Consider the following 11,362-nt stretch of genomic DNA (forward strand, 5'->3'; position numbering starts at 1 on the left):
ATCATTTAAAGCGCTGTCGACCTTTTTACTCGAAATTGCACCGCAGATGAAACATGATTAAATCAATTCACATCACAGCGCGAAATGAATAAAAGATAAAGAACATTCAGTATGCAAATAAACTCAGATCAGACAGAGCTACATCCATAAACATCACTTTAGTGTGGTGCCCACACATATATAAATGTAATTATGTTAGTTTGTTCGAAATATTTGCTTAAGATCTCGTTACAGCAGTGGAACAGTAGAATTGTTCCAATCGATACCCGCTTACATGCTTTCCAGTGTCTGCATTTCCACCTGGTGCTCCGGTTTCCTCCCACCTTCAAAGACATGCTGTTCGTGGAGTGGTGACTCTAAAAAAAATTAATCACCCATTGTAAGCGTGAGTGTGTGTGTGACAGAGAGTGTGTTCCACTGATGTATGGATGAGTGAGCCAGTGTAAGTAGTGTATCTAGCAGTGTAAACCACCCAAGGTGAGCGTGAGGTGTGTGGGCTGATGACGCTACACAGAGTTCAGAAAACTTTAATATTAACAGTAAATGTAATAAATATTAGATCAGGCGACTTAAATCACTTTAAACCTGAACAGCATTGCAGTATTACAACCTAAATTATGGGAAGTACCACTTTAAAATGGGGTTTATAGTTTCCTGAGTGTCGCTACCTTGCACTGACAATACTTTAACTTCAAACACTTGCATTAATGCTCACGAAGGCGGAATAACCTTAAATATGGTTAATTACCATTATAGGTCGGACTCACTTTGCAGTTTCCACACCGCGCGATGCCATTCGCCGAGAGGTCTGAGTGACTGTACCGAAGACCAATGGAAAAAACAGTATGTGTGGGCGGGACATCCGCTCCGTAACACCGAGAGTTGCAGGAAGCCGCAGTCCGACTCGGCCGCCGTCTCGAGCTGCGTGTCGCGGGTCGGCCTGAAAGCGGGGGGGGGTCTGCAGCACGAATAATAGTTATAATTGAGGTGGTAGCACGAGTAGTCATAAGGATAAACTCCCGGAGGAGGCCGAGGTGTGACGAGCGGGCTCACTGGGGCTCACAGGCAGGCGGAGACAAGAGAAGATGCCGCACAACTTCCAGCCCGGCGACCTGGTGTTCGCCAAGATGAAGGGGTACCCGCACTGGCCGGCCCGGGTGAGCCCGCCGCGCGCGCGCCATCGCCGAGGGGGGCGGGCGGGAAGTGGGGGGGAAAGAGGCAGTGCGCGCGCGCCATACCGTAACGGTGTTGCGCTGCACGGTCTGCCTATTTGCATTCGCTCTGTGTGTGTGTGTGTGTGTGTGTGTGTGTGTGTGTGTGTGTGTGTGTGTGTGTCCGTCCGTCCTGCACTCGCAGCAGGGCCGCGGCGGTGCACCATCGAAACGCCCCCAGTCTTTTTAAAACCAACCGCTTAGTTCATAATGTTCGCTATTAATGTAATTTTGTGATAATATTTTACTAGTTGTGGAAGCAAGGCTGCAAGCGTGTGTGTTCTTGCGGGCGGTAATGAATACACCTGCTGCAGTCCCGGCATCATCATGGCATGATCATGATGGGTTGTGTTGTGTGCTTCCAGAATTTTCTGAACGGGATTCTCTTAGTAAACCTGTGTGGTTTTAAGACTGGTTTCAGATGCAACAAAGTTTCTTAGCCAGAAGACACAGTAAAGAACACATGATGATGCAGCGCTGAGGTGTGTGTGTGTGTGTGTGCTCTGTACTGTCTGTTTAGGATCAGCACGTGTGTCCAGGTGTGCTGCTGTCAGACGGAGCGATGAAAGAAAGGGATCTGATGGCTGCTTAAGTGGTTCTCTTTTTGCTGTCATATTTCACCCCCGTCTGTCTGTCTGTCTGTCTGTCTCTGTGTCTCAGATTGAGGACGTCGCTGAAGGGGCTGTGAAACCTCCTCCCAGTAAAATCCCCATCTTCTTCTTCGGGACCCACGAGACGTGAGTACTGGATGGGTCGTGTGTGTCCGAGGATAGTCAGAGCGGCCCTGACTACTGGTACTCCAGAGGTTCTTACCTTGTCTAGGCCACGGACCCCTTTAAGAATCTGACGAATGGTAAGGACCCTCCTAGGGGAATGACCCTAATGTCCATAAAGAAATATTGAGAAAATACTGCACTCAATTTATGGCTCTGAAATTTGGTTCTGGTTATATAGAACTATGGCACAGCATAATAATTTTTATTTTACTTCCCTTTTTTGTCTAGTGGTTTTCTCAAGTGATTTGTAATGTGAAGCTACTTATTTACTGATTTGTGCAGCTGGGTAACTTTTACTGGAGAAATTCAGAGTGAGTAACTTGCTTGAGGGAGGATTTGAACCTATGATGTCCAGAGGCACCAGCTGTAGCCACTTCCTGCTGGCACATTTTTTTTTAAATGTTATTTCCAAAACAAGCCTGTGCTTCTCTGGCCCCCTGAAGCCCTTCTGCAGACCCCCAGATTGAGAGCCCTGAGTTTAAGGAAAAGGCACATTTTTCAACTATTCTTTTCTGTGTGACAGAATAAATGTCCTTTACTTATAAATTGTTGCAGTATTGTTTTCCTGCTTTTATATTGAATTGAGTTTCTGAAGGTGTCTTTTCCAGTGCATTGTGGAATTATTGAAAGATGTGTAATTCTGTTTTTCTTTATTGTGAATTGTGTTTATTCATGTCTCCAAGCAGTAACTTAGTGGGCATTTCCAATCATTGGATCATAAGAATCTGATGAATGGTAGTTCAGAAATATTTATGGTCCAATAATTGTATCATGAATATATCTGAACTATTTTAATATTTATGTCTTGTAATGCTCCTTTTGAACAGGAAGTAATTTGTGCTTTTATACAGTGCGTTTAAGAGCAGCTTCTCAAGGTACTTTACAGGAAGAATAATAAATATGGTACAATGATAAAATAACACATTTACAATAAGGGCTGGCATAAAAATAACAAAGCCTCAACAAAACTAACCAGCAAACTAATATAGAGCTTATAAAACTAAGAAATGAGGGGCGGAAAAGAAATGCACAAATGTTTGAACAGAATAATTGAGAACATGTTGATTTTAAGGCTGGATTTAAAGGTCTTCACAGTAAGAGAATTCCACAGTTTGGTGACCAGAAGGAGAAAACACTACAGGATTTCACAAGAAGTATAGAGCAGTTGGAGGAACCTGTAAGAGTGGAGTGAGGAGAAGGGAGAGTGTTTTGGGAGGGGGGGGGGGTTCACTTATGGAGCACTGGAAAGGCACACAGGTGCCAGGCGTGTACAGCTGTACACGGGAATATCAGAATCAGAACGAGCTTTATTGCCAAGTATGTTCACACATACAAGGAATTTGTCTTGGTGACAGAAAGAAACTTCCACAGCGCAGACAGAATGACAGTGACAGGATGCAGATGAGAAGATAGAATATGTGAATAAAGGATAAAAAATATATAAAAAATATAAAGTACCCAATATACATAAATAGTCACTAGACATTATATGTATGTACAGGTATGTTCTATACAAATGCAATGGAATGTGAGTAAGACATATGATGTGATAAATGGATAGAATTATAAATAGCGTTGTGTATTGCACTGGTTTACTCTCTAGGGGGGATTTAGCTGTTCATGAGGTAGATGGCTTGGGGAAAGAAACTTTTCTTCTGCCTGGCTGTCCTATGAGGATGTAGAAGTGGATTCGAACACCTCTGTGGTATGGTCTCTCGCACAGACCTTGACCAGGATTCTAGCTGCTGAGTTCAGAACGGAGTGGAGTTTCTTTGTGGAATTTGTAGCCCTGGCGAGGAGAGTCATGTAGCTATCAGTTCTGGAGAATTGTGGATCGCAAGAGACAATGTTGACCATCTGTAATAACATTTTTCTTTATTGGTTTAGTGGTGCTGGTGGATGGCACCAGGGCTTGACTCTTTGAAGAATGGGCTGTAGGACACTAACCCCTATTGGCTGCGAAGACCTCTGGTTGTGGTACAGTGTTGTCATGTTCTGCTTTGGTCATAAAATGGCAGATGTGCTGCCCCTTTACCCACCAGTAGGTGGCACTAGAGGATAGAATGGAATGTTGCTGAGGAGAACAGCTGACATCCTGGATTTCCCTTGAGGTTTAATTTCTGTAACCTTATTTCTTTACCTCCAGTTGTAATATCTAGTGACGGCCGTTCCATCTGCTGTGTGACGACACTGTCTGCTTCCGTTTGGGTGTCTGTCAGCTTTGTTTTCAAAACTTTATTTTCTGTAATCCCATGATGTGGGATTTTTTTTTTTTTTTTTTTTTTTTTTGTGAAGGGATTTGTTTGGTGGGGTTTTGGGAGGGATGGAATATTGCGGCATGGTTGGTCTGTGTCTAGCCCCCTTGATTTTGGCACGAGGGGTTGAACATCTTTCCCTGTGTATTATTGTATGTTCTGCATGTTGCTCTTTATTAAAAGTGGATCGCAAGAGACATGGTGAGTGTTGTGGTGGTGTTGAGAAGGAAAGGCAGAACACGATGCATTTAACAGTGGAAGTGAAAATAGTGCACCATGAAGCAATACTGCACTGTTTGTTATTGTTCTTAGTATTTAGTATTGACATTTATTGTCATAAGCTAAGGACCCCCTGTATTTGATACAAATGGCTATTTGGCTGTTTGTTGTTTAAAATTAGACGCTGTCCTTTTTTCACTTAATAAAGGTCAAGAGTTTGGATGCTCCTTAATGTCGGTTTGTCTAGTGCTGGTTGTTGACCAGCCAATCAGGGGCAGCCTGAATATTAGTTGCAATGTTCTTACTGTTCTGGTTTTTTCTTTCCCGCAGCGCCTTCCTCGCACCAAAGGACCTGTTCGCCTATGAGAAATACCGGGACCGCTACGGGAAGCCCAATAAGAGGAAGGGCTTCAACGAGGGGCTGTGGGAGATCGAGAACAATCCGCACGCATCCTACAGCATCCCAGCTGTAAGACATTGTTTTCATTGAGTGTGCTAACATGGCATGAGATCCCTGTGCAGGCACACATGCTTGTGGTAATTCTGGATCACGGAGTTGGTGTGATTTTGCAGCTCCCTGTTCTGCCCCAACTCCTTCCACAAGGTCTTTACTCGATGCCGGGTGGCGACAGCCTGTAATTTCCCTTCCGTTTGTTGTGTGTCTCCTCAGCCGGCCAGCTCCTCTGACAGCGAGGCAGAGGCCAACGAGGCAGGAAGTGATGCAGATGAGGAAGCGGTGGTGCCCAGGAAAGCAGAAACCGGGAGCGAGGATGAGTTTGACTCGGGCAGCGAGGACCGAGGCAGAGGGGCAGGGGGTGGAGGAGGCGGGGTGAAGAGGAAAGCCCCGGCTCCAAAGGTGACTGTGGTTACTGTTATCTCAAGCGTGCAGACGTGGATGGAATGTGTCTAAAGGGTGTGTGTGGTCTTAGTTTTTCACGTCGTAAAAACGGCACTGATTACAGTAGTGCCCCCTCAGCAGTTGTCATGCTCAGTGGTCTGCCCGTCTGTTCCCCCTGCTCTAGCGCCCCCCCTTCAAGCGAGCGCGAGGCTCGTCCAGTGAGGTCGAGGGAGGTAAGGAGGAGGAAGAGGAGGAGAGTGGCTCTCTATCGGAACCAGAACCATCCCCCACTTCAGACTCGGACTTCGGCAAGGACAGCGACCAGGTATTCTCCCCTTTGCCCCAATCGCCATAGGGGCGGTCTGCCTGTGTCACTCGAACCTGCAGCCGCTACATGCCGCTGACACTGTTACACTTCCAAAGCTGCGTACTAAATCACCTGTAGACACATGTAGACACAGCTACCTCACTGATGTGTCTTGTTCCAGGATTTCACTCCAGAGAAGAAGAGTGGGGCCAAAGGTGGCAGGAGAGGAGGAGCAAGGAGAGGAAGGAGGAAGGTGAGAGAGGGCAGCTCTGTTCGTCTCCAGCTCATCCTCAGCGTCTCTGACACCTGTAATTGGTGTCCCGTCACTTCCCTCCCAAAGCTCAAACTGAGAGGAAGGTTTCTGTCCGTTACATTTCCTCTTTGACCTTTTTCCAGAAGCCGGCATCTGACTCTGACTCTGCGTCCGGGTTTGAGGAGGGTGGGGGTCGCGGTGAGCCGGACGAGAAGCCTCGGCCGGCGCTGTCTGGGTCCGAGTCGGGCTCCGGCTTCAAATCCAAATCCGATTCAGAATCAGACCCACCACCACGGAAGGCCCCCCAAGCACGAAAGAAGGGTGAGGTGGGGGGGGTGAAGAATGTAGTTTACATTTGGGGAAGGATTGTCTTTCAGTGTGAGCAGCAGAGCAAACTGTAAATAAAGCTGCTCTCCATGGTGGTAACGGGGACATTTTGTCTCTTTCTCGCTCCCCCAGTAGAGAAGCCCCCAGCTAAGCCTCGTGGGCGCAAGCCCAAACCTGCTCCTGTCCGAGCCCCCAGCACCTCCTCCGATAGTGACAGGTGGGTGTGTGTGTCCCCCACCACTCCCTCCGTGTCCCCATCCTGAAACATGATGCCTCGACCTCGCTCTGTCCCATCTGCCCAGCAGTGACAGCGAGCCGGACCGCATCAGCGAGTGGAAGCGCCGTGACGATGAGCGCCGACGGGAGCTGGAGGAACGCCGGAAACGAGAGGAGGCGGAGGAGCTACGGCGGCTGCGCGAGAGGGAGCGTGAGGAAGAGGAAAAGCGCAGGAAAGAGAAGGAGAAGGGAGGTCACAGGAGGAGCAGGAGCAGCAGCAGCAGTAGTAGCAGCAGCTCGGATGAGGGTCCTGACGACCACCCCCTAAAGAAGACCAAGAGGCCGCCTCCCGCACCCATCCCTGCCCCTTCAGACTCAGACTCTCCATCCCCAGCTGAGGTGAGCACCAAGGCGGCTAGAACAATCGGTGTAACGTTGTCAGTCTCCTGAGCTTATGATTATAAGTGGGGAAATAAATGTAGTGGCTGAAGCATAGTGGACGCGGGACAGAGCTTTGCACATATTATAATAGCCTTTTTTATTATAGCCATGATTGCTGTTTCAGTGCCCACTGCTGATCGCTTTATTTCATGAACTTCCAGCATTTATCAGCATCTGAGCACTTTTAACTTATCTACAATCTATGAAATTTTAATAATGTAGACTTTCCTCGATTTATTCACTGGGGGTATTTCTGTCTCAAATGTAACCACAACATAAAATGTTTATTAATGCTATTAAAACTAATTTAAAATGACTGAATAATGATAGTTGTCTGTCCAAATTCCTATTCGGTACTGATTGACCAATTCATCCCCCAAACTTGTGCAACGTTTATCACCTTCAGACTGGTCACCAGCATTTGAAAAATGCTACACATGAGATCTAAACACAGTAGAAAAGAGTTCAATAAAGGTGGTGCCATACCACAGTTTATTAAAATTGATGAGTAAAGAAAATGTAATTAAAAATTTAAGTGTTTTGCATAATTTGAATGTTTGTAAGAGGAACTAGTGGATTAATATTTTAACTTAACAAATCTTAATACTGCCCTCACCAGGTGAAAAAACCCCCCAAGCGTGCAGACAGCCAAAAGAAGACAAAGTCAAAGAAAGAGAAGGATGGAAGAGAGAAGAAGGAGAAGAAGGTCCACCGTCCAGAAGAGAAGTCCCTCAGCAGGTGAGCAGCAGCAGAGGGGTGTTCTTGGGCTCCTGTACAATCCACGTTCACAGTGTAATTCGTGTCTCGGTGCCGTAAAGACCAACATGGTTCTGGTTAAGGGAATGCAGGCTGATTCTGTCAACTCTGACCAGGCTCTCCAAGCCTGAAAAGCCCAAACGCAAGCCAGAGCGCCCCCTGGAGAAGAAAGTAGAGAAGAAAAAGGGTAAAGAGTCCCTCAAGCTCCTGACGCATGCACACAGACAAAATTCCTCTCTCTCCCTCTTTTTCACACACACACTCGCATATAGCAGTAAGAATCTCACCTCCCCAGTGTGTCTCCACAGAACCAAGCCCAGAGGAGAAGTTACAGAAGCTCCATATGGACATCAAGTTTGCACTGAAGGTTGACAGTCCGGTGAGTAGTGGTCGTGTTCTCGAGTTCACACTTTCTCAAAGGTTTCCTGGGCAGTTGAGACCAACTGCACTGCCCTAAACACAAGCAAATCATATTTCCTGCAGTCCCATGATGATGTTCCTCTCCCCCCCAGGACATTGAGCGCTGCTTACAGGCCCTGGAGGACCTGGGTACCATACCGGTCACCAGCCACATCTTGCAGAAGAACACCGACCTCATCACAACGCTCAAGAAGGTCAGTCTGCTTCTCTCTGAGTGTGTGGTAGTGCATACGTGTTCACAACCTTGTGGCATATGATTGTGCCCATTGACGCTTATGTTATAAAGATTCCCTGCGTACTACTTCAGTCCCCCTTGGAGTTCTGCGTTTGCAGTCTCTGACTGGATTTACATTTATTCATTTAGCAGATGCTTTTCTCCAAAGCAACATTTCAGAGAAAATACAATTTCTGCATTACATTAGGAGAGAGAGGGACATATCTGCAGACATGTGATTAAGTAAACCTAGTTTGGTGCATAAAGTAGAAAGAAACAATGTTCATCGCACGAGTAGGTGCACAAAACTCAAGATGGACTAATCCTGATCACCTTCCTAGAAGTTTACCTTTTTTTTTTAAAAAGGTACACAAACATTCACATGCAATACAGGAGTAGCGGCTGTGTAAAGGTTTATCTGGGTATGATCTTAAAGTCATAGTGCATGAACATTTACACCATGCATGAGCTCGAGAGATCTTGGGTGAAAAGAGTCCAGAAAAGGAGTTTTCAGACCCTTCTTGAATCTAGTTTGTGCAGTTCTGGGTGAGACGGGGAGGTCATTCCATCACAACAGGGCCAGAACCGAGAACCTCCGCGCTTTACTTCTCATGTGTGGGACCACCAAGCGGGCAGAAGTAGACAAGCAAAGTGGTCTAGTTGGGGTGTAGCGGTTGATCAAGTCTTGTAAATAGCTAGGAGCAAATTTCTCAGTCAGGATTTCCTTATGAATGAAAATGTGGGGCACTTGCCTCTCTTCCTGTGTGGCTCCTGTTCTTGACCTTTTCCCTTGCCTGTCTCAGATCCGTCGGTATAAAGCCAGCACAGCGGTCATGGAAAAAGCGAGCCAAGTATACAACAAGCTCAAGATGCAGATCCTGGGCAAAGTGGAGGCAGTGCAGAAGTCACCAGCAGACGGCAAGAGCCAGGACAACAGCGGAAAGGAGAATCAAAACACAGGTTGACATGATTATCTGCTGCCCTTGGGGCTCTGCTCCTTTCCCATCTCTCTGTTCATCTAGCTTCTCCCTTTTCTTGCCTGTCATCGTATGTGGCTCCTTCCCTCTCATGTTTGTCAGCATGTCTGACTCCTTCTTGCACTATTACCTCTGGCTTCCTTTAATGATCTCCAATACTAATGATGTTGAAGAGAGAGGTTTTTTCTGCCCCGGGAAACATAAACGTGAAAAATACAGCCTTGCTTATTTCTCATATGTGAGGGAGATTAAGTTCTGTTCCTCTTTGACCGAACTTGACTCAGAAACAACACCTGTGAATGGGGAGTCGAACCCCCAGAAGGAAGCAGACAGCGAGCAGACACAGAGCCCCAAGTCAGCGGACCATGAAAATGACCACACCCACACACCCCTGCCTCCTGCCAGGTAAGGGAGGGTCTCATTTTGTCTTTCTGCTTTTGTATCTCTGGCTGTTTTCTGGAGTGCAAAGTACAAGTGTGACGGTGATTAACAAGAGTACCTTAATTTTGATTGTTAGAATTTACTTTTATTCACGTCACAGACACTTCAAAGTGACATAGACCATTCCAGAGTAAACAATAGTACATCAACAACAGATGGCGTGCGTGCGTGCGTGCCTAAAGCTTTTCAACACAGTTTGTGTGGTACTCATTACTTTAGTAGAATCTAGTTAGGCAGGAAATGTAAAAGGAGCTTACAGCAGATGATTTGATACACATTTACATAGCTGTCACGACTTCAGGAGATAACCATATCTGTCAAAATCATTTTTGAACACTGGGAGGGATTCAGCAGTTCTGAGAGATAGGCAGTTTGTTTATCCACATAGGGGACCAAAACAGAGAACCCACAGACTTTGAATATATTGATTATGCTTATTATTGTAAAACATCTGTTTAAACCTCTTAGGTTTTGTTTTTCTCCACTTTCATCGTAAGATGTTTGACAAGGGTTGAGTTTAAGGTGTTTGATTTCTTTTCTCCAAAATCCAGTCCAAAGAGCCCATTGGAACCACAGCGGCCTGCTGCTGAATCTGACTGCACTGATGCCACGGAGACAGAAACGGCAGCTGTGGAGAGCTGAGGAGGCTTCGGGGGGTGGGAGCGGAGCGGGGGGGGGTGGATGGGGGTGGACGTGTTCAACACGGAGGGCGAGAACAAGTGCAGGACCGAAGGAACCCGGTGGGGGGTTTCTTCTGTCGTAATCCTTTTACCTATTGTGCTTATCTGTCATTGACTTTTATACAACGAACACCCACCACTTGTCAGTGTGTCCTTGTCCTACGGTGGTGCGCGAGCTGAGTAAGGGTGTGTGTAGAGGAGGAGGCGTTGTGTGCTGCCCACATGGAGCTGCACAGCCCCTGGTCTCATCGTAACGTCCAGCTGTGATGTAAGAACTGGCCGGTGCTGCTCCGCACGTCGGTGGAGCGGTCGACCCCCAGCGCCAGGAGCCGGCGGAGGACGGTGTGACTGGACGGTCAGAAGAGAGGAGTGATTCGTTAACCTTTTGGTTTTCAAATCTGCCATTTTAAAATCTTTTTAAAAATCCAGTCTCATTCTAAAGCATGTGTGTTAGTGGGAGTTCTTTTTTTATATAAATTTGTCCTGGAACAACATGCACCCGCCATCTCTTTAAGGCTTTTGCATAATAACCGCATCTTACTTTTGAGATTGTGCAGGATGATACACAAGTAATGTACTCACTGTGTGGTCTGGTCTTCACCCTCTGCTCTTACCCATGTACTCATTTAGTAGGGAAAGGTACTTATTTTGTGTACAGATGAGCATAACGGGGATTATGAAAATGATCGTTCAGTTAGTGTCTGAGTATCTCTTAGGCCGTTGTGACATTCAGTTGGAGCCTGTTTGAAATGGGCGCAACACCACACTATGAAACTGAGTGTTTTAAGTGCAATGTAAAGCACAATGGAGATTTTTAAAGTAACAGATGCTAGTTGAATAAAAATGTCAACACTGGTGGGGCGTGCTTGAGTGCTTGTTTATGTGTGGTGTTAGAGGGAGAGGGAACTGCTCCTCAGGACACAACAAGTAGTCCTTGTTTACAACCACTTAACGTTTACTCACATACGCGTCTGGCAGGGCTTCAGTACAAGGGACTTAGATCGGTTTTCAACAGTTGGAAGGGGGTGTGA

At 46.5% G+C, this 11,362-nt stretch overlaps 1 protein-coding gene across 4 annotated transcripts; it reads left to right on the forward strand.

The window, feature by feature from the left end:
• Positions 1–855: 855 nt before the first annotated feature.
• Positions 856–11,181, forward strand: hdgfl2 (HDGF like 2). 4 transcript variants are annotated; one of them, XM_018730830.2, is made up of 16 exons: positions 856–1,157; positions 1,872–1,948; positions 4,792–4,930; positions 5,132–5,317; positions 5,484–5,624; positions 5,788–5,859; positions 6,003–6,180; positions 6,322–6,403; positions 6,489–6,801; positions 7,463–7,581; positions 7,716–7,786; positions 7,908–7,978; positions 8,112–8,213; positions 9,037–9,193; positions 9,495–9,615; positions 10,203–11,181. In XM_018730830.2, exons 1-16 carry the CDS (start codon positions 1,086–1,088, stop codon positions 10,291–10,293), a joined length of 1,992 nt encoding a protein of 663 aa, XP_018586346.1. In that variant the 5' UTR covers positions 856–1,085; the 3' UTR covers positions 10,294–11,181. The 4 variants fall into 4 exon arrangements, with proteins under 4 accessions (XP_018586346.1, XP_018586347.1, XP_018586344.1 ...); XM_018730831.2 differs by having other exon boundaries at positions 6,492–6,801; XM_018730828.2 differs by having other exon boundaries at positions 857–1,157; positions 6,319–6,403.
• Positions 11,182–11,362: the final 181 nt, after the last annotated feature.

Source organism: Scleropages formosus, chromosome 25 (genome assembly GCF_900964775.1).
Source record: "Scleropages formosus chromosome 25, fSclFor1.1, whole genome shotgun sequence".
Classification (NCBI taxonomy): domain Eukaryota; kingdom Metazoa; phylum Chordata; class Actinopteri; order Osteoglossiformes; family Osteoglossidae; genus Scleropages; species Scleropages formosus.